Here is a 23346-nt window from a genome sequence, read left to right on the forward strand (position 1 = left end):
AGACTAGAGCCGGTCAGTCTGCACGATGGAGCTTATGAGGTAAAGGTGAGCGGCTGAATAATGTATGTTTTTAACCACAATAAAATTTCTTTATCGCAAGAGAGGTTTGGATCAACAAGATCCACCAGTCCATTTTATCTCATCCTTGTAGATGACCAACTCTGCCATTTCCCCATTCCAGCAGCAAGCTGTTTCTCAAATTAATTAATTCGATGTTGGATTATTAGAACCTTAAAAGCAATACAACATAAGAACATCAGTGACAACCACCGGCACACCGAGCTGCAGTGTGTATTATCCACAGTAAATGCTGGCCTTGCCAGCAGCGCCCGCATCCCGAGAATGAATTTTAAATAAAGAAACACAATGTCGCTTCCAATGGGGATATTTTATCCTGAACATTTTGTCCTGTAATGAGGTAACTGCTTGTATGCAATATATTCTATAACAGTTGTTCCACTGCCTTCTTGATATATATTTAATTTGAACAGACTTTACTAATGTTAATCCTGTACTTCCATGTCTGCCAGCGAGTACCAGGTGAAGGAGTTGCAGAAGGGAATGCAGGAGAAGAGTTACCGTAGCCACAGCCTCCTGGAAAAGCACAGTCCGGACAGCGCCTGCTGTGTGGATTATTCCAGCAGCCACTTTTCCAGCCCGGAACATCCACACCAAGGTTAGAACCCAGTGTGTGTGTTTTAACCCATGCTCGTTAGTTCCTCTGTGGGGAAAAAGTCTTGGCATTCGTGTGCATGTTTAGTGCTTTCTGTTCATCAGTAGATGCTGGTGATGGAACATAGAATTACATAGAATGTACATCACAGAAACAGGCCATTCGGCCCAACCGGTCTGTGTCGGTGTTTATGCTCCACACGAGCCTCCTCCCACCCTACTTCGTCAAACCCCATCAGCATAACCCTCTATTCCTTTCTCCCACATGTACTTCTCTAGTTTCCCCATAAATGCATCGATGCTATTGGCTAATACTGGAGGAACATTTCTCCTCCAGTATTAGCACCGAGCACTCTCGGTTCCAGTGCTGGGTGGTTTAGCAGCTCCCTCTATACTGCCCACCTAGCATTCCCAGCTCAGATAGAGCAAATACATTTAGAACAGTCGGGCAGAAGAGACCTCTGCCTGGGCTGGACTTGAAACCAGATCCCAGAGGTGCGAGGACATTGTTCTAACCCACTGCGCCACCTGATCCCTCAGATGGGTGAAGCTATTTGGACTGGCTTTTATACCAGGTCCTAAATCCAAAGGGAGCAGAGCCTTTGTAATTAAGCTGTGTTTGATATTGGTTCTTCATATGAAATTGCTCGAAGGGAGGCTGTTCCAGAGGTCAGATGGCTGTTGCGTGCGGTTAGGTCCTCCTCGAGACAGCTCTAGTAGAGGTGCCTTTCCAGAGGCCGTGTGAAGAGGACAACCTCCGTGGCCGTGTGAAGAGGGCGTCCTCCGTGGCCGTGTGAAGAGGGCGTCCTCCGTGGCCGTGCGAAGAGGGCATCCTCCGTGGCCGTGTGAAGAGGACATCCTCAGTGGCCGTGTGAAGAGGACAACCTCAGTGGCCGTGTAAAGAGGGCATCCTCCATGGTCATGTGAAGAGGGCATCCTCGGTGGCCGTGTAAAGAGGGTATCCTCCATGGTCATGTGAAGAGGGCATCCTCCATGGTCATGTGAAGAGGGCATCCTCAGTGGCCGTGTGAAGAGGGCATCCTCTGTGGTCATGTGAAGAGGGCATCCTCAGTGACCTCTCCTGGGCCTCGACTGCTCCTCCTAGAAGCTGCCTTTGAGTGTCTCTTCCCCCGACCATGTGGAAACAAGAACCAGTACCAAACTCTGGCTTAGAAATGCAAGCTGAAAGTCATTACTTTCTGTTAATGTGACAGATTCCGAATGTACGGAGCCTCTGAGTGTGGATGGGATCTCCTCAGACATGGAGGAGGAAGAGGACGAGCTCAGCAGAAGCTTCCCACGGGAGACAGCAGTGCCGAGAACCCCAGATCAGGAAAAGTTCCTGAAGCAACATTTTGGGACCCTGGCTGATGAGAGTGTTGGAGGTGAGACTGTCTCCACTGTGAATACATTAGATTTTCGTGGAATCCAGAGTTAGATAATGTGGGCCTTAGAGTTCGTGATGTTAGATATCTTGGAGTTCTCATCCCATTTGCTTCCGGGTGAGAGAGGAGTTTTCCAGGGTTTCCTCTTGGAGGTTGTCTCTGTGGTAAGTGGTGCAGATGCATAAGATGGCTACTGCCTCCAAACTATGGTTAGTGCTGCATGGATTGGATATATTACATTTGGTCCCCTCATCAATGATTGGAATGAGGGGACCAAATGTAATATATCCAAGTTTGCTGATGATACAAAGCTAGGTGGGAATGTAATTTGTGAGGAGGTTGCAAGGAGGCTTCAAGGGGATATAGACAGGTTAAGTGAGTGGGCAAGAACATGGCAAATGGAATATAATGTGGAGAAATGTGAAGTTATCCACTTTGGTAGGAAAAATAGAAAAGCAGAGTATTTTTTAAATGGTGAGAGATTGGGAAATGTTGGTGCTCAGTGGGGCCTGGGTGTCCTTGTACACGAATCACTGAAAGTTAACATGCAGGTACAGCAAGCAATTAGGAAATCAAATGGTATGTTGGCCTTTATTACAAGAGGATTTGAGTATAAGAGTAAAGACGTCTTACTGCAATTATATAGGGCCCTGGTGAGACCACACCTGGAGTATTGTGTACAGTTTTGGTCTCCTTACCTAAGGAAGGATATACTTGCCATTGAGGGAGTGCAACAAAGGTCCACCAGACTGGTTCCTGGGATGGGAGGATTGTCCTATGAGGAGAGATTGAGTAGACTAGGCCTATATTCTCTAGAGTTTAGAAGAATGAGAGGTGATCTCATTGAAACATACAAAATTCTTACAGGGCTTGACAGGGTAGATGCAGGGAGGATGTTTCCCCTGGCTGGAGAGACTAGAACCAGGGGTCACAGTCTCAGAATAAGGGGTCAGCCATTTAGGACTGAGATGAGGAGAAATTTCTTCACTCAGAGGGTGGTGAATCTTTGGAATTCTCTACCCCAGAGGGCTGTGGAGGCTCAGTCATTGAGTATATTCAAGACAGAGATCGATAGATTTTTGGCTATTAAGGGATAGTGCAGGAAAGTGGAGTTGAGGTAGTAGATCAGCCATGATCCTATTGAATGGCAGAGCAGGCTCGAGGGGCCGACTCCTGCTCCTATTTCTTATGTTATAAATGGTGCAAAGCAGATAGAGGTGAAAGGCAGCTCCTCGGGCCCTAACTGCTATTGGTTCTTCAAGAAACCTGCCTGGCTGGCTAATTATGGGTATCCGCTGACTCAAGATACAACTGTACTCCGAGATTTATACTAGCTGTTTCCTCTTTGTGTTCTGTGTACTACCAGCCCCGTGTCTTGCTAAGGTGCATCTTCAAGTATTCACATCCCGATCGAGCATTTATCAACATTCTGCTGTTTTTAACTTTTTGGGGCATTTTGAGTCATTTTTGCCCCCACCATTATTTTTGTATTTTTTTCTGTAATCTTTTCTCCTCCTCTCCTGAAGACAGTAACTTCTGGCTGGGGTACAGTGCCCCCTAGTCTGCAGTTCTTCATTGGAAATAGCCATTCTTAATCTATGAGTTGAAGTAGTGAGGATCAACACACTGTTAACAAAGGGTGGGGTTCCCAGCTGTGCTAAACCTGTTCTCACTCATGTTCATACTGGCCAGCAGGGGTCGCTGGATGGTGATCAAGGACCCTGGCCAACTCTCACCTCCCTGACCCAGTGTGCTAAGAAAGAAATAGCACCTTTCCGACCTCAAGACGCCCAAAGTGCTTTACAGCCAAATAAGTACTTTTTGTAGTGTAGTCACTGTTGATAGTGATGTTGGTTGAGGGATAAATATTGGCCAGGACACCGGGGAGACCTCCGCTGCTCTTCTTTGAAATAGTGGCCATGGGAACTTTTACGTCCACTCGAGAGAGAGAGTAGACTGGGTCTCGGTTTTTCATCTCATCCGAAGGACGGCACCTTCCGACAGTGCACTCCCTCAGCACTGCACTGGAGTGTCATCCTAGATCTTGTGCTCAAGTCTCTGGAGTGGGACTTGAACCCACAACCTTCTGACCCAGAGGCCAGAGTGCTGCCCACTGAGCCACAGCTGATAACTGTGAAACAGCCCTTACAGCCCTGAGTGAGGTCAGCTAACTCAGCACAGACCAGGAAGTGAACCTGGAGCTTTAGAACGCGTCTACATGCTGCATAAACTTGCTTAGTAACTTGATCCTTTTTTTAAATTTAGTCACTGGATGTGGACGTTGCTGGCAAGGCCAGCATTTATTGCCCACCCCTAATTGCCTTTGAGAAGCTGGTGGTGAGCTGCCTTCTTGAACCGCTACAGTCCGTGAGGTAGACAGATACTGCCAAAGCTCAAGCTAGCTAGGGCCACTACCTGATCACTACAGCCTGATCTACTTCCCTTTTACTCTGTCCAGTGGCAGCGGTGTCCTGCACTCTGGGCCTTGGCCTTCACCCAGGTTCATCAGTAATAAATAAGGGTGGCTCTGCGTGAGTTCTCTGATCTCGGCTGGGAACGCCACTTATGGCTATAACAATCTGCCTCGATTATCTTGGGTACAGGGAGAGGGGAAAATAAAACCGCCTGAGGTTCTTGCTGGCAATGCGCCTATCGGTTACGTAAAAGACTGAGTTCAGCTGTGGCGCCCCTCACAGCCAAACAGCTCGCTGACATCACTGTCAGAGCTCACGGGGGAATAATAGGCACTTGGGCATGGTACTGAAGGGCAAAGGGCACACACGCTATTGTGGGCCAACAAGAAGTCAATGACTTCAGGAGAGCAGGACGGGTGATAATGGTCGAGGGATGAAAGCGGTCCCTGTAGTTGGATCTCAGGAGACACCAGTGTCTGCCGGAATACAGTTGTCCTCTTTCCTACATCCCACAGGAAGACTCGAGTGCCTCTGCTCATAGTCATCTCTCTTGACACAGCTTGGATTGGCACACAAACCTGCACCCATCCTGAGTTGTTGCACCCTGCATCCCCCGCATAGTTCTACATTTTTAATAACATATGATATAAATTACACCTACAGTGAAATCTGACCGGCGACTGGACAGTCTCAAGTCATTGTCTATGAGAGAGACGGAAGAGCTGCTAAACCCTCGGCTTAGCATTTCAGCAAGATTCCTGTCTCGATCGCTGACATCAAGTTTCAGGTCAGTAGAGCAAAGTCGTCATGTATTTCTGGAATAATATATAATTCGTTAATAAAATCAATTACCGAGAGTCATAATGTTATAAGGATCGTGTGTCTCTTTAAAAGAGAATATGTTCCTTTACTACAGAGAGCGTGTGCCTGTGCCACGGGGAGCGTGTGCCTGTGCCACGGGGGGCGTGTGCCTGTGCCACGGGGGGCGTGTGCCTGTGCCACGGGGGGCGTGTGCCGGTGCCACGGGGGGCGTGTGCCTGTGCCACGGGGGGCGTGTTCCTGTGTCACGGGGGACGTGTTCCTGTGTCACACGGGGAGCGCATGCCGGTGCCACGGGGCGCGCGTGCCGGTGCCACGGGGCGCGCGTGCCGGTGCCACGGGGCGCGCGTGCCTGTGCCACGGGGAGCACATGCCTGTGTCACGGGGAGCGCGTTCCAATCACTTACCTGTAACGTCACACTGCCGTTTTCTCTTGTTGATGCAGGTCTGTTGCTGCTTTTATCCCCGCTCTCGGGCCTCAGTCTGCTCCCGCTCAGGCCCGCCGCCGCTCTGCAGGAGAAGTTAGGAAAAGCAAGCACCTCATTCCCCCACTTCACTGAACTCCCACACTTACCAAAATCGCAGATGTTCACTCCATGCTGCTGTACTCACAGGCCCCTGTATATATACTGTTTGTGACTCAGATGAGTCACCAATGCTCTGTTTCAGGAACCAGTTTAACCTAGTTAGCTAATTAACTGACTACAGCAGCTCTCCAGCGGGAGATCTTGCTTGTTGTCTCTGCTTAAGCCTGAAGAAACTTAAAAATTTAAAGTTTAAATTTTAACTTAAACAGTTGATCTTACTTAAGAGCTACTAGCAATTAACACTAGATTTTAAGAGATTAACCCTTAAAACTCCAAGGGGGAAAAATTCGGTTGGCTTGCACCTCCCATTAGCGCCCTACGAGGGCGCTAATGGGGCGCAAAGCAACTAGCACCCGGGCGCGGCGATGTTTGCGCCGCTCGCGAAATTGACTAGAGTTTTTGCGGCTGCGCAAAAGTTTACCGCCCCAATCTCCTGCGCCCGCAGATCGTGATGTCAGTCGAGCGTGCAACGCCCTGGTGGCGCCCCGGACCGGACATTGAGTGGCGCCCCCCTCCTTTCCGCCTGGCGCAAGCAACGACCGGGAGACTGGAACGTTTCCCAGTCGGTGAGGGGCTGGGGGGGCACTATTTAAAGGCAGCCTCTTCCTGGCTTTTTCTGTGGGAGACATTTTGCACCACTCATTCTGACAGAGAGAGAGATTCTGAGAGAGAGATAGAGAGACTTCTGCATAGAGTCAACGCTGTGTGAAGTTGTTTTGGCTACTGAGCATCACTTTGCAGGTACTTTTGGATTTGACCTTCATTACTTCAATTGCCAAGAGACTATGGGGGCTGCACTGATTTGGGGCGTCATCCTGTGCCTGCAGAATCGGAGGCAACAGAGATGCAGAGAGAGAATGGCAATCATGGCCAGGCGGAGGAGGGCCAACAGGCCTCTGCACAGGAGACCTTACCCTCCCAGGGTATTCCGGGAACAATTCTCCTACATTCATTTGTCTGAGGAGCAGTGTTTGCGAAGGCTGCGCTTCAGCAAGGAGGTGGCCACTGAGCTCTGCCACCTGCTGCAGCCAGATCTGCAGCCTCTACTGAGGACCAGGACGTCTCTGTCGGTGGCAGTGAAGGCCACCGTGGTTTTGAACTTTTATGCCACCGGCTCCTTTCAAGCAGCTACTGGGGACATCGCCAATATCTCCCAGTTCGCGGTCCATTGCTGTACCCGTCAGGTCACAAATGCCCTCTATAAAAGGAGACGCCAGTACATCTCTTTCCCGATAACCCGGGCCAAACAGCATGAACGCGCATTGGGCTTTGCGAGGATAGCGGGCTTCCCCATGGTGCAGGACGCCATTGACTGCACGCATGTGGCATTGCGGGCACCGCATGAGAATGCAGAGGTTTTCCGAAACCGCAAGGGGTTCCACTCCTTAAACGTCCAGTTGGTCTGTGACCACAGACAGCTGATACTCGCAGTCAATGCCCACTATCCTGGCAGCAGCCACGATGCTTTCATCCTGCGCCAGACTGGTGTGCTAGAGCTTTTCCAGGCAGCGCATCAGCCAAGTGGTTGGCTCCTCGGGGACAAGGGATATCCACTCTGCACCTGGCTGACGACACCGCATCCCTAACCCCAACACCCCTGCTGAGCTGCGGTACAATGAGAGCCATCTCGCCACCAGGAACATCATTGAGCAGACGATCGGCGTGCTCAAGCAACGGTTCCGCTGCCTGGAACACTCAGGAGGAGCCCTGCAGTACTCACCTGAGCGAGTCTCCCTCTTCATAGTTGTGTGCTGCATGCTGCATAACCTGGCAATCCTCAGGACCCAGCCAATGCCACCAGGCCTTGGAGCACCACCGGAGGAGGAGGAAGAGGAGGAGGATGATCAGCAGCAGCACCAAGGCAGGAGGGAGGCCCACAATGTTGGAACTGGAAGGGCCGTCCGTCAACAGCTGATAGCAAGCCGCTTCTAGGCCCCTACTGAGGAAATGGCTTCTGGCATTGAGAACAACATGAATGAAAGCAACCCACAACCCCAAAGCCGGCCAAGGCAGCAACGACTCCAAAGGCCAAACCTGTACATTTTGAATACAAAAACGTTTTTATTTTACAAACTCTGTGTGTCATTTCTTCATGACAAACTAATAGAAACAAACACAAAAAATCATTCATTAACAACTGGTTCTCACAACCTGGAGATAATGTCCAAAACACTAAACAAAAGTTTGAACACGATCCTCGGCCTTTAATAAAAAATTTACCAACATTTCGTCACACCTCCTACTTTTTGTCCTTCGAGGGTGATCTCCTTCCCTTGCGCACTTCCCCCCTTCCCACCCTACTGCTCCTCCGTAATGGGAGCCCAATGGCTGCAGCAAGGCTGGTGGAAGGCTGCTGATGGTCACAACCTGAGACTGCAGATGCCCTTGAAGAATAGCCTCGACGAGCTCTGGGCCTGGAGGGCCTGGCTGCAGACTGCACCAACTCTGCATGGGTGGCAGTAGTCTGGGCTACAGGCGATGGCAAGTGCAATGGGGAAGTGACAGTGGTGGCAGCAGGAATGCTGTCATCTTGAGAGAGGACAGCAACTCCCTGCTCGACCGACACACTGGCAGCACATCAGCATCCGGAGCAATCTGCTGGAGCACAGATTGCTGGCCTGCTGCGGCACGGTGAGAGCCCCGGGGAAATGTGTCCGAACCAGCGACAATGGCAGCAGTCTGCATGAGACCAGTCTGAGATTGGATCACGGCAGCCAGTGACTGAATTGCAGCACTAAGCATTAGCGTGGCATCGGCCTGTGCTACAGCGAAGTGCACCACACTCCTTGCCAGTGCATCAATGGTTTAGGGCACCCTTCCCACTGCACCCATGAGCTCAGTGTGCATGTCCACCGCCTGGGTGTTCATTTCAGCGATGAGCCGCTCCTCCTCTGCGTCCAGTGCAGCAGGACTCGCTGACCTACTCTCCCTCTGGGGAGAAGGCCCCCGAGCTTCCCTAGCCACATCACGTTGCTGCAGCCTGCTGGGTCCCGGAGCTTCACCCTCATCAGACCCTTCCCCCCCCCGCTCCCCTCCAGGGAAGACGTGGTTCCAGTGTGGGCATGGGCTCCCTCGGGAGCGGGTGGCGCTGAGGCTCCGGCTTCCTTTTCCTCCTCGCCTGCAGCTTCACTCCCACTGGCAGCTTGAGGGCCCGTCTCCTCAGCTGGTGAATCACCATCTGAAAGCAGGGAGGTACAACAGTGGCTTTAGCATGAGGACAGGGTGGCAGTAAGGGAGGAAGGAGTGCAGCGATTTAGTAAGTTGGATTAAAAGTGTCAAAGGCTGGTGTTGTGAGGGACAAGTGGAATGAGAGAGGAGAGAAAGCTGATGACCTTACCATTGCTGTCCCGAACGGGGTCGGCCTCTCCAGGGGCGATGGGACCGATCACCTGGCTTGCCACAATCCTGTGGACGCGCGCCTCAAGATCGCTGAGGGGTTGCAGATGAGGCCGCCCTCCACCCGTCCGTTGCTGCTGTCTCCTATTATGAGATAGTTTGGCCTGCAAGAAAAAGGACGGCGTCTGAGTAAATATACAGCCATGATCTTGCCTGATGTGCTTCCCATAGTTGAATAGCCCTTACTGTATGCAAAGTGTGGAATGTGCGTGTGTGCTTCATGAGAGGGCCATAGGTGTTGGATGAGTGTTGGGCATTGGGGTTTTAAGACCCTCTGGCCATAGAGTGAGGTTGAAATGGAGGGATGGAGAGGTATTGAAAAAAAGCCACTCACCCGGACGACCCGAGTGAGGTCGTTGAACGTTTTGCGACATTGAGTATGGATCCTGGTCACCATGCTCCAGGAGGAGACGTGCTGAGCCACCTCCCTCCACACTCTTCTATAGTCGCACGGCAAAGGCCTCTTGCCACTCTCAGGGTAGAGTATAGACCTTCTGCGCTCCACCGCGTCAACCAGAGCCTCCAAGGCCCGCTCGCTGAAGCGCTGAGTTCGTTCTCTCACCCTCTCAGTCCTTGGCTGGGAAATGTAATCACAGGTCTCTCCAAGCCGAGATTCAAGGCTCCAATGAGCAGGGTGTAGCTAGAGAGCAAGATCGACCCTCCCCTTTAAGAACTGTCCGGCGCCTGTGTGTCTGTGTTCAATCATTAACTGACAGCACCTGCGCTGCGCCCGCGCTCTGAGTTAGTGTGTGCCCGTGTCACGGGGAGCAATTCTGTGTGTCACTGGGAGCGTGTTCCGGTGGCACAGGGAGCGTGTTCCCGTGTCACGGGGAGCGTGTGCCTGTGTCACGGGGAGCGTGTTCCTGTGTCACGGGGAGCGTGTGGCTGTCACAGGGAGCGTGTGTCTGTGTCACGGAGAGCATGTGTCTGTGTCACAGGGAGCATGTTCCGGTGTCACGGGGAGCGTGTGCCTGCGTCACGGGGAGCGTGTTCCTGCGTCACGGGGAGCGTGTTCCGGTGGCACGGGTAGCGTGTGTCTGCATCATGGGTAGCGTGTGTCTGCGTCACGGGTAGCGTGTGTCTGCGTCACGGGGAGCGTGTGCCTGCGTCACGGGGAGCGTGTGTCTGCGTCACGGGGAGAGTGTGTCTGCGTCACGGGGAGCGTGTTCCGGTGGCACGGGGAGTGTGTTCCTGTGATACGGGGAGCGTGTTCCTGTGTCACGGGGAGCGTGTTCCTGTGTCACGGGGAGCGTGTTCCTGTGTCACGAAGAGCGTGTGTCTGTGTCACGGGGAGCGTGTTCCTGCTTCACGAGGAGCATGTGTCTGTGTCACTGGGAGCGTGTGTCTGTGTCACGGGGAGCGTGTTCCAGTGTCACGAGGAGCATGTTCCGGTGGCACGGGGAGCATGTTCCCGGGTCACGGGGAGCGTGTTCCCGGGTCACGGGGAGCGTGTTCCCGTGTCACGTGGAGCGTGTTCCGGTGGCACGGGGAGCGTGTTCCTGCATCACGGGGAGCGTGTTCCTGCGTCACGGGGAGCGTGTGTCTGCATCACGGGTAGCGTGTGTCTGCGTCACGGGGAGCATGTGTCTGCGTCACTGGGAGCGTGTGTCTGTGTCACCGGGAGCGTGTTCCAGTGTCACGAGGAGCGTGTTCCGGTGGCACGGGGAGCGTGTTCCCGGGTCAGGGGGAGCGTGTTCCCGGGTCAGGGGGAGCGTGTTCCCGGGTCACGGGGAGCGTGTTCCGGGTCACGGGGAGCGTGTTCCGGGTCACGGGGAGCGTGTTCCTGCCTCACGGGGAGCGTGTTCCTGCCTCACGGGGAGCGTGTGCCTGCGTCACGGGGAGCGTGTGCCTGCGTCACGGGGAGCGTGTGTCTGCGTCACGGGGAGAGTGTGTCTGCGTCACGGGGAGCATGTGTCTGCGGCACGGGGAGCGTGTTCCGGTGGCACGGGTAGCGTGTGTCTGCATCACGGGTAGCGTGTGTCTGCGTCACGGGTAGCGTGTGTCTGCGTCACGGGGAGCGTGTGCCTGCGTCACAGGGAGCGTGTGTCTGCGTCACGGGGGGAGTGTGTCTGCGTCACGGGGAGCGTGTTCCGGTGGCACGGGGAGTGTGTTCCTGTGATACGGGGAGCGTGTTCCTGTGTCACGGGGAGCGTGTTCCTGTGTCACGGGGAGCGTGTTCCTGTGTCACGAAGAGCGTGTGTCTGTGTCACGGGGAGCGTGTTCCTGCTTCACGAGGAGCATGTGTCTGTGTCACTGGGAGCGTGTGTCTGTGTCACGGGGAGTGTTTTCCAATGTCACGAGGAGCATGTTCCGGTGGCACGGGGAGCATGTTCCCGGGTCACGGGGAGCGTGTTCCCGGGTCACGGGGAGCGTGTTCCCGTGTCACGTGGAGCGTGTTCCGGTGGCACGGGGAGCGTGTTCCTGCATCACGGGGAGCGTGTGTCTGCATCACGGGTAGCGTGTGTCTGCGTCACGGGGAGCATGTGTCTGCGTCACTGGGAGCGTGTGTCTGTGTCACCGGGAGCGTGTTCCAGTGTCACGAGGAGCGTGTTCCGGTGGCACGGGGAGCGTGTTCCCGGGTCAGGGGGAGCGTGTTCCCAGGTCAGGGGGAGCGTGTTCCCGGGTCACGGGGAGCGTGTTCCGGGTCACGGGGAGCGTGTTCCCGTGTCACGGGGAGCGTGTTCCCGCATCACGGGGAGCATGTTCCGGCGTCACGGGGAGCGTGTGCCGGCGTCACGGGGAGCGTGTGCCGGCGTCACGGGGAGCGTGTGCCGGCGTCACGGGGAGCGTGTGCCTGCGTCACGGGGAGCGTGTTCCTGCGTCACTGGGAGCGTGTTCCTGCGTCACTGGGAGCGTGTTCCTGCGTCACTGGGAGCGTGTGTCTGCGTCACTGGGAGCGTGTGCCTGCGTCACGGGGAGCGTGTGCCTGCGTCACGGGGAGCGTGTTCCTGCGTCACAGGGATCGTGTGCCTGCGTCACGGGGAGCGTGTGCCTGCATCACGGGGAGCATGTGCCTGTGTCACGGGGAGCGTGTGTGTGCCAGCAACTGGGAATATTGCTGGGTGGTGAGGGTTGGGGCGGTGTTCAGGAGGAAGGGGGGACTGGGAGAGGTTGCGGGTTTGGGGAGGGGTGTTGGCCGATTGTGGCAGGAGGTTTGTTTGAGGGGTCGGGGAGCTGGCCTGCTCCTCCAGGCCCACAAGCAGTGCTGTGAAAAGCCCTTACCTGCTGGATCCAGCTGCTCCCGCCTCCCTTCAGCTGGCGGGTTTCCCGTTCCCCGGGAAACCCGATCAGCCAGCGTTAAATTTTAATGGCTGGCAAAATACAGGAACGGAGCCTGTATTAAATATTATAATGACGGACCCGTTTCTCCAGAGTGTGTCACTCATACTCCCCCAAACCCACCGCGGTGAAACCCGAAACTGGCGCATTCGCGGGAGGTTGGGGTCGGATTACCCTACTTTTTATTTTTAATGCCACTCCAACCCTGAACACCCCAGCCCACCATGTGTCTCTGTTGGTAGGGGTGTAGAATTGTGTGTTGTCAGCACACATATGGAAGCTAACCCAATGCTGACAGATAATGTCACTGAGGAGCAATATGTAGAAGAGGAGAGGGTCAAAGATTGATGCTTGGAGAATTCCAGAGGTGACTATGCGGGTGTGGGGGAAGAAACCAGAGCGGTGCTGGCTGTGGTGGGACCTCGAGAAGTGAAACCCAGCAGACCTGTGGAGCTGGACTACAAGGGCAAGCAGTGATGGAGGATGGTGTGGTCAGCCCTGTCAAATGCCATGGAGAGATTGGAGAGGAGAAGGAGGGATAAGATGCTATGGCTGCTGTTATAGAAGATCTAATTGGTGACTGGCTGGAAGTGATCTCCATGCTATGAGCTTGATAGAACCTGAACAGAAGGGGTTTGAACAAGGTGTTGTGGGAGAGGTGAGCTTGGAGCGGAGGCAATGCATACTCAAGAATCTTGGAACGGAAATGGAGGTTAGAGACGGAACCATATTTGGAGAGAGTAGACAGATCAAGAATGGGCTTTTAGAAGAGGATTTTGATAATTTTAAAAGGGAGGTCAGTACAGAGCAAAGAGGCATTAACAACATTGATAAGTGTGATGATCAAGAAAGGTAATTGAGTGGTCAGGAGTTGGATAGGAAGTGGTTCAAGAAGAAAGAGATGAATTTGGAGAGGTCAGGGAAAAAGATTGAGAGTGATGGAGACTGGGGCTAGGGAGAGTGAGCGGTGGGAGGGGGGTGAGTTCACAACAGAAGCAGCTGCCTGAATGGTCTCAATCTTTGAGCCCGCCTGGTCTTGTCCACCACCAGATCTGGCTTGACCATGTCAAGCATCGCCATGCTTCCTTTGCCACAGCCAAATCCTCCTCCTACTCCAGGAACATCCTGAGTGTGAGTTTAAGGAGAATCCATGAAGAAATCATGAGCTCCTTGCACTTGCTTTAGAAGTGAGGCTGAAAGGAGTGGGGAAGAGGGTTTGAGGAGGCAGTTTGTCTCTGGGGATAGAGCAGGGGGAGTGGGACTGATTGGAGAGCTCTTTCAAAGAGCCGGCACAGGCACCATGGGCCGAGTGGCCACTTGCTATGCAGTACGATTCTATGAATCTAGGAGGAGTTGACATGGAAAAGGACGCATGGTAGTGCTTTTCATGATTGAGCCAGATCTGGCAATGGACAATAAGATTAATCATGCGCCGGTTGAGGTCTTGTCGACTGCTCTAACTTTAGAGTCCGGAGATAGTAGAGTTTCTGCTTTGGGCACAATTGCCGATCCGGGAGCAGATTACACCCAAAATTGCACTAGTTTTGAAAAGTTTTTTTTTCCCTCAAGTGCCCGCTCAAACTCATTTGCATAACGCCAAATGCAAAATCTGCCGTGAACCAGCGCAACCGGGCAGCGTTTTACAACATTATTTTTGTTTTTGGAAAAAAATTTGCTTTTGTGGCGACACGCCACCACTGGACATAATCCGCTCACGGCGGCACGGACAGTTTAAGCAGACGCCCCCAGCCGGGGGCCCTCTCCTCCAGCAACTTGTTTCCCGCAGGGACAGGCTGCCGGGAGCACTTCCTGTCTGGGGAGTATTTAAGTGGTTGCGCGGGCTTTTCCAGTTCCTCTTTGCCATGAAGTTGATTAAAGCAGTTGTGTTTCACTAACTCTGGTCTCGACTCCCACGTTTGCCGCGGTATCTCAACACTGGTGACCCCGACGCTCAGGACGAATCCTAAGCTAGCATGGCGGATACAAACGCAATCACGGTTAAACTACCGGACTTTTGGGAGAACCTGGCCGAAGCCTGGTTTGTTCAAGCCGAGTCCAGATTCTGGCTGAAACACATTACAGTCGACGCCACGAAGTACGACTACCTCGTCGCCTCTCTCACCTACGCCACAGTCCCCAAGGTTTGGGCAGCGCTGCAGGAGCCACCAGCGGAAGGCAAGTACGAACATCTGAAGGCTGCGCTCCTTAAAAAATTTCAAACGTCCTCTTACCAGCTCAACTGCCAACTCCTCGACCTCCCCAGCCTTGGTGACGCTTCACCGTCGGACCTGCTTTCCCACATGCTGTCCCTCTCGGACGACAAAAACACCGGCGCCCTTTCGCACGCTTTTCATTCGGCAGCTCCCCGCCAGCATCCGCCCGCTCATTGTGGAATCTGGCTCTACGGACCTGAATGAGATAGCCGAAAAGGCCGACCGGCTGCTCTCTGCGCAGTCCGCCCACGACGTCGCGCCCGACCTCACGGCAACGACCACGCAGTCTTCCCGGCCCACTAGGCCCGACCGCCCTACCACTCCGGGTCACTGCTACTACCACACCCGTTTTGGCACTAGGGCCCAACGCTGCACGCCACCGTGCACTTTCAAACCCCCCCCCCCCCGCCACACCGGCCCCCACGATGGCTGCGGGGCAAAAGATGCCTCTGCTGTACGTCACCGAGGACAGCACCAACCGCCAATTTCTGTGCGACACAGGGGCCCAGCACAGCATCACCCCCGCCTCCGCCCTCGAAATCCAACGCGGCGCACGGGGTATCACGCTGGCCGCAGCCAATGGCTCTGACATCCGCACATATGGCACCCGCATGGTCACGCTCGACCTCGCAGGCCGCCGCTACCGCTGGGAGTTCCTCACAGCCAGAGTCCTCTGCCCACTCATTGGCGCCGACTTCCTACGCGCCCATGGCCTCCTTGTCGACATTCCGAGGCACCGCCTCGGCGACATCAACACTATGGCCCCCATCCCTGGTGCATTTACCCCGGCCCGTTCGGCCGGCCTGACGACCTACTGCCTCGCCAGAGCCACGGACGACTACTCAGCACTTCTAGCCGAGTTTCCCGCCCTCACAAACCCGACCTTTTCGGCCAAACACGGTGTGGAGCACTATATCCCCACCACCGGCCCCCCGGTTTCTGCCCACGCCCGCAGACTCAACCCGGCCAAGCTGGAAATCGCGTGGGCCGAGTTCACCACCATGGAACAACTCGGCATCATCCGCCGCTCCAGCAGCCCTTGGGCCTCGCCCCTCCACATCTCCCCCAAGCCCGGCGGAGGCTGGCGCCCTTGCGGGGACTACCGCCGCCTCAACGACGCCATCACCCCCGACCGATACCCGGTGCCGCACATCCAGGACTTCTCGGCCCGACTGGCCGGACGAACCGTCTTTTTCAAGGTCGACCTGGTGTGCGGTTACCACCAAGTCCCCGTACACCCTGCGGACATCCCCAAAACGGCCGTCATCATCCCATTCGGCCTGTTCGAGTTCCTGAGGATGCCCTTCGGCCTCAAGAATGCAGCCCAGGCTTTTCAGCGCCTTATGGACTCAGTCCTCCGGGACCTGAACTTCCTATTCGTCTATCTAGACGACATTCTTGTGGCCAGCTCCTCCAAACAGGAACACCTCGAACACATTCGCATCCTGTTCGGGCGCCTAGCCCAACACGGGCTCATCCTCAGCCCGGCGAAGTGCCAATTCGGCCGAACCGAGATCGATTTTCTCGGTCACCACATCACCCCTGCTGGGGCCGTCCCCCTGCCCAATAAGGTGCAGGCCGTCCAGCAATTCCCCCGCCCCAAAACCATCAAGGGCCTCCAGGAGTTCCTCGGGATGGTGAACTTCTACAACAGGTTCATCCCCAGCGCTGCAGCCCTCATGAAGCCCCTATACGACTCCCTCCGAGGTAAATCCGGCAGGATGGCCGTAGCCTGGACCACTGACACGTCAGCCGCCTTCGACGCCACCAAAAACGCGCTCGCCGATGCCACCCTGCTCGCGCACCTGAGGGCCGATGCCCGGGTCGCGCTCACCACCGACGCCTCCGACCACGCGGTCGGAGCCGTGTTCGAGCAGTGGGTCAATGGCGCGTGGCAGCCACTTGCCTTCTACAGCCGCCAACTGCGCCCCCCGGAGGTCAAATACTCTACTTTCGACCGCGAGCTTCTCGCGCTCCACCTGTCGGTCCGCCATTTCAGGTTCCTCCTGGAGGGCCGCCCCTTCACCGCGTACGTGGACCACAAGCCGCTCACATACGCGATGGCCAAGCACACCGAACCCTGGTCCGCTAGGCAGCAACGCCAGCTCGCGGCCGTGTCCGAGTTTACTACGGACATCCAGCACGTCTCCGGTAGAGACAACGTTGTCGCCGACTGCCTTTCCCGTCCCGCCATCTGTGCGAATCACCTCGCGGTCGACTACGCGCAACTAGCAGCGGCCCAGCTCACGGACCCAGTCCTCCTCTCGGCGGCTACCAGCCTGCCAGGGCTACGCCTAGCCAAGGTCGCGCATGGGCCTGAAACCACGGCAGTCACTTGCGACGTCTCACTCGGCCAACCCAGGCCAGTCGTCCCTGCAACCTGGCGCCGCCGCATCTTCGACGCGCTACACGCACTCTCCCATCCGGGTGCCCGCGCATCCGTCAAACTCCTCTCTCAGCGTTTCGTCTGGCGCGGCCTCAGCAAAGATGTTCGGACTTGGGCCACCTCCTGCCTCGCCTGCCAACGGGCTAAGGTGCAGCTACACACAAAAGCACCCCTGGGAGACTTCGAGGTACCCAGCCGCCGCTTCGACCACGTACACGTCGACATCGTCGGTCCTCTGCCGCCATCGCAAGGCCAAACTTATCTCCTCACGATGGTCGACCGCTACACACGCTGGCCTGAGGCAGTGCCGCTGCCCTCCACCACCACAGCCGACATCGCCAGGGCGTTCGTTAACACCTGGGTCGCAAGGTTCGGCGTACCAGCCGACATAACCTCCGACAGAGGCGCCCAGTTCACCTCCAAACTCTGGACGGCCACAGCACGCAACCTCGGGGTGACGCTCCACCGAACCACGGCGTACCACCCGCAGGCCAATGGGCTGTGTGAACGCTTCCACAGGTCACTCAAGGCCTCACTCCGCGCCGGCCTGCAGGACAGTACCTGGACTGACCGCCTACCGTGGGTGCTACTAGGCCTACGCACCGCGGTCAAGGAAGACCTCCAGTCCTCAGCAGCGGAGTTAGTCTACGGACAACCGCTGCGCGTCCCAGGCGAATTCCTTCCGGAGGCTACCACGCCTTGGTCGGCCGAACAGCAGCGGCTCAACTCTTTCTCTTCCGCTCAACAGTTCGCCCCACTTCCGGTCAACCGACACGGCGAACTCGCACCTCACGTCCCGCCAAACTTACAGCAGGCACGCTTCATCTTCGTGCGACACGACGCGCACCGCGGACCCCTGCGACCCTCGTACGACGGACCGTACGAGGTACTACAAACCGGGGACAAGGTCTTCAAGCTGCGAGTCGGCGACAGGGTCGACACAGTCTCCATCGACCGGCTCAAACCAGCACACACAGAACCAGGGGAACAGGTCCCCGTGGCCCGACCTCCAACTAGAGGCCGTCCCGCCAGCACAGCCGGCGGCGAACCGCCCGGCCCCACCAACTGGACCGGCGACCACTCAGAGCCGCTCCGGCAGAACCATTAGACCACCGTCACAACTCGTCCACTCCTCCTAAGCGGATTCTGGGGGGAGCTCTGTGGCGACACGCCACCACTGGACATAATCCGCTCACGGTGGCACGGACAGTTTAAGCAGATGCCCCCAGCCGGGGGCCCTCTCCTCCAGCAACTTGTTTCCCGCAGGGACAGGCTGCCGGGAGCACTTCCTGTCTGGGGAGTATTTAAGTGGTTGCGCGGGCTTTTCCAGTTCCTCTTTACCATAAGGTTGACTAAAGCAGTTGTGTTTCACTAACTCTGGTCTCGACTCCCACGTTTGCCGCGGTATCTCAACACTTTAAAAAGTGTTCCTTTTGGTGTATTTAAGAGTGGTAACTTGGTGCGGTTTGATTCATACAGCTGAAAACGGGTTATCACAAAAAATCAACATTTTAATCAGAGTGAGCAACCCGATTTTAAATAACTGAAAATGACTTTAAAAGACTATGCAGAGCCATTTGCTCGTTACATTGGTGTACAGAAGTCAGTTTCTTAGTAAATTTTAAAAAAGTTATACTCAAAAGCCTTTAAAACAAGCCTTGCACACACAGCGGATAAACGGGCACAGTTAGCGGAAACTCGCTCTGCTGATTAATTCAGTCTGGGGCCGGGACCTGTTTTGTGGGCGGGGCCGGCTTCTAGCACAATGTTTTTTAAACCAGCGCAAAAGATCACGGAAAATCGATTTGCGATTAAAATTCTGCGATCTTTTGCGCTATTTTGGCCGAATTGTGACGAAAACTCCAGTCCAACCAAGCGGAAACTCCAGGCCACTCTTTACCAGGGGGGACGATGAGGTGGGATAACGAGCGGAAATTCCAGGCCGCTCTTTACCAGGGCGGTCGATGGAGTGGGACACCGAGCGGAAACTCCAGGCCGCTCTTTACCAGGGGGGGACGATGGGGGTGGGACACCGAGCGGAAACTCCAGGCCACTCTTTACCAGGGGGGACAATGGGGTGGGACACCGAGCGGAAACTCCAGGCTGCTCTTTACCCGGGGGGACGATGGGGTGGGACACCGAGCGGAAACTCCAGGCCGCTCTTTACCAGGGGGGACAATGGGGTGGGACACCGAGCGGAAACTCCAGGCTGCTCTTTACCCGGGGGGACGATGGGGTGGGACACTGAGTGATTTGAAGGGGACAAGGGTGTCTAAGGCAAACTTCAACAACAGTGTTGTGATAGGCGAGAGCCAGAGGAAGGGATTGGACGTTACAAACTGAGTTGCTGAGGGATAAGGGTGGCAGTATTTTCCAGAAATAGAAGGAGATGTGGAAGTTGAGGGAGATGTGAAAGTGGTCAGCGCTACACAAAGCACTGACTCAGATAACATGGCCATACGAGACATCTAAATGAAGGGGGTAGCTGCACGTGTTCATGGGGGAGGTGATGTGAATGGTGAGGTTCAATAAATGCATGAGCCTGGAGAATGAGAGCAAGGGGAATTAAAATGAAGTAAAAACAGAAAATGCTGGAAATACTCAGCAGGTCAGGCAGCATTTGTGGAGCGAGAAACAGAGTTAACGTTTCAGGTCGATTCATTGAACTGTATGAACTGGAAAAAGCTGGAGATGGAAAAGGTTTTTAAGCAAGTGCGGGGGCAAGGAAAGGAGGGAGGGGAGAAAAGAACAAAAGGGAAGGTCTGTGATAGGATGGAAGGCAGGAGAGATTAACAGACAAAAGGGATGATGGTGCAAGGCAAAAGGAGATGGTAATGGGACAAGTTAAGAAACAAAAGATGACTCTAGATGAAGTGTAAATGGCTCTGGCAGAATGATCGACAGCTGCCATGTGGGAGAGAGAAAAAAAGATAGGGACTGAGGTTATGGTCTGAAATTGTTGAACTCGATGTTGAGTCCAGAGGGCTGTAAAGTGCCTAATTGAAAGATGAGGTGCTGTTCCTCGAGCGTACACTGAGCTTCATTGGAACAGTGTAACAGGCCGAGGACGGTGAGGTCCGAGTGGGAGTGGAGCGGTGAATTAAAGTGACAGGCGACCAGAAGCTCGGGGTCCCCCTTACGGACTGAACGGAGGTGTTCCACAAAGCGGTCACCCAATCTGCGTTTGGTCTCCCCAATGTAGAGGAGACCGTATCGTGAGCAGCGAATACAGTATACTAAATTGCAAGAAGTACAAGTAAATCACTGTTTCACCTGTTTAATTAAAATGAAGTTTGAAGTTATAGAGAAAGAAGAAAGACGTACATTTATATAGCGCCTTTCACAACCACCAGACATCCCAAAGCACTTTACAACCAAATAATTACTTTTGGAGTATAGTCACTGTTGTAATGTAGGAAACATGGCAGCCAATTTGTGCACCGCAAGCTCCCACAAACAGCAATGTGATAATGACCAGAAAATATGTTTTAGTGATGTTGATTGAGAGATAAACATTGGCCAGGACACCAGGGATAAATCCGCTGCTCTTCTTTGACATAGTGCCAAGGTGATCTTTTATGTCCACCTGAGAGAACAGATGGGGCCACGATTTAACGTTTCATCTGAAAGACGGCACCTCCGACAGTGCAGCACTCCCTCAGCGCTGCGCTGGAGTGTCAGCCTTGATTCTTGTGCTCAAGTCCCTGGAGTGGGACTTGAACCACAACTTCAGAGGTGAGAGTGCTCCCCACTGAGCCACTGGCTGACAGGTGAAAAGAAATAAGGGCAAAAATAGGGACTCTGTGGAAAAGTCCTTCCATATGGCACTCAGTCCTCTCCTAACAACTGGTTATGGATTGGCCAGAGTGAATCACTCCCCAGAGCTTTTAAGTGGTAGTTCTTGAGTACCATGTGTTGCTCAGCTGTCTTCCGATGTGCACTGTCACTACTATTAATGATCATTCACTAACCATCTGTCTGAATGGTCCCCTGCCAAGAGGACATTAACAACAGCACAGTTAATATGAAGCTAAAAAGCTCTAAAGTGAAACTGTTCATTTAGTAAAATCAAATTCTCTCCGCAATGAGTAAGAGAAACAAGCCCACAGAGAGCAAAGGAGTGTTTGTGCCTACTTTACTTCAGAACGCAATTTTCAATGGGTGACAGCTGGTTGAGTGCTGTGCATTACTGATAGAGCTAATGAGCTCCCTCACAACAGTGGAATTGGAGTCCAGAGGTTACATCGATCAAGTCCAGAGGATACATCTATCAAGTCATCAACAAAGTATACAGCTAGAGTCACCGGGACCTCTAACCGTGAGTCCAACGCTCTACTGTGGAGTCACCGAGGCCTCTAACCGTGAGTCCAACGCTCTACTGTGGAGTCACCGGGACCTCTAACCGCAAGTCCAACGCTCTACTGTGGAGTCACCGAGGCCTCTAACCGTGAGTCCAACGCTCTTCTGTGGAGTCACCGAGACCTCTAACCGTGAGTCCAACGCTCTACTGTGGAGTCACCGGGACCTCTAACCGCAAGTCCAATGCTCTTCTGTGGAGTCACCGAGGCCTCTAACCGTGAGTCCAACGCTCTTCTGTGGAGTCACCGAGGCCTCTAACCGTGAGTCCAACGCTCTACTGTGGAGTCACCGGGGCCTCTAACCGTGAGTCCAATGCTCTTCTGTGGAGTCACCGGGGCCTCTAACCGCAAGTCCAATGCTCTTCTGTGGAGTCACCTAGGCCTCTAACCATGAGTCCAACGCTCTTCTATGGAGTCACCGAGGCCTCTAACCGTGAGTCCAACGCTCTTCTGTGGACTCACCGGGGCCTCTAACCGTGAGTCCAACGCTCTACTGTGGAGTCACCGGGGCCTCTAACCGCGAGTCCAATGCTCTACTGTGGAGTCACCGGGGCCTCTAACCGTGAGTCCAACGCTCTACTGTGGAGTCACCGGGGCCTCTAACCGTGAGTCCAACGCCGTACTGTGGAGTCACCGAGGCCTCTAACCGTGAGTCCAACGCTCTACTGTGGAGTCACCGGGGCCTCTAACCGTGAGTCCAACGCTCTTCTGTGGAGTCACCGGGGCCTCTAACCGTGAGTCCAACGCTCTACTGTGGAGTCATCGGGGCCTCTAACCGTGAGTCCAACGCTCTTCTGTGGAGTCACCGAGCCCTCTAACCGTGAGTCCAACGCTCTTCTGTGGAGTCACCGGGGCCCCTAACCGCGAGTCCAACGCTCTACTGTGGAGTCACCGGGGCCTCTAACCGTGAGTCCAACGCTCTTCTGTGGAGTCACCGGGGCCTCTAACCGTGAGTCCAACGCTCTACTGTGGAGTCATCGAGGCCTCTAACCGCGAGTCCAACGCTGTACTCTGGATTCACCGAGGCCTCTAACCGTGAGTCCAACGCTCTACTGTGGAGTCACCGAGGCCTCTAACCGCAAGTCCAACGCTCTACTGTGGAGTCACCGGGACCTCTAACCGCAAGTCCAACGCTCTACTGTGGAGTCACCGAGGCCTCTAACCGTGAGTCCAACGCTCTTCTGTGGAGTCACCGAGACCTCTAACCGTGAGTCCAACACTCTACTGTGGAGTCACCGGGACCTCTAACCGCAAGTCCAATGCTCTTCTGTGGAGTCACCGAGGCCTCTAACCATGAGTCCAACGCTCTTCTGTGGAGTCACCGGGGCCTCTAACCGTGAGTCCAACGCTCTTCTGTGGAGTCACCGGGGCCTCTAACCGTGAGTCCAACGCTCTTCTGTGGAGTCACCGAGGCCTCTAACCGTGAGTCCAACGCTCTACTGTGGAGTCACCGGGGCCTCTAACCGTGAGTCCAATGCTCTTCTGTGGAGTCACCGGGGCCTCTAACCGCAAGTCCAATGCTCTTCTGTGGAGTCACCGAGGCCTCTAACCATGAGTCCAACGCTCTTCTATGGAGTCACCGAGGCCTCTAACCGTGAGTCCAACGCTCTACTGTGGAGTCACCGGGGCCTCTAACCGCGAGTCCAATGCTCTACTGTGGAGTCACCGGGGCCTCTAACCGTGAGTCCAACGCTCTACTGTGGAGTCACCGGGGCCTCTAACCGTGAGTCCAACGCTCTACTGCGGAGTCACCGAGGCCTCTAACCGTGAGTCCAACGCTCTACTGTGGAGTCACCCTGGCCTCTAACCGTGAGTCGAACGCTCTACTGTGGAGTCA

At 54.6% G+C, this 23346-nt stretch overlaps 1 protein-coding gene across 1 annotated transcript in view; it reads left to right on the top strand.

Annotated features, from left to right (window-relative positions):
- Window positions 1-23346, top strand: part of mapkbp1 (mitogen-activated protein kinase binding protein 1) — a 394016-nt gene that overhangs the window by 345645 nt on the left and 25025 nt on the right. Inside the window, exons 24-26 of the mRNA XM_086003669.1 lie at window positions 531-676; window positions 1887-2057; window positions 5135-5258. Of these exons, the coding sequence (XP_085859795.1) occupies window positions 531-676; window positions 1887-2057; window positions 5135-5258 (441 nt within the window). The remainder of the gene's footprint in view (window positions 1-530; window positions 677-1886; window positions 2058-5134; window positions 5259-23346) is intronic.

This window comes from Somniosus microcephalus, chromosome 12 (assembly GCF_052327205.1).
Source record: "Somniosus microcephalus isolate GS21.2 chromosome 12, FLI_Smic_1.0, whole genome shotgun sequence".
Taxonomy (NCBI): domain Eukaryota; kingdom Metazoa; phylum Chordata; class Chondrichthyes; order Squaliformes; family Somniosidae; genus Somniosus; species Somniosus microcephalus.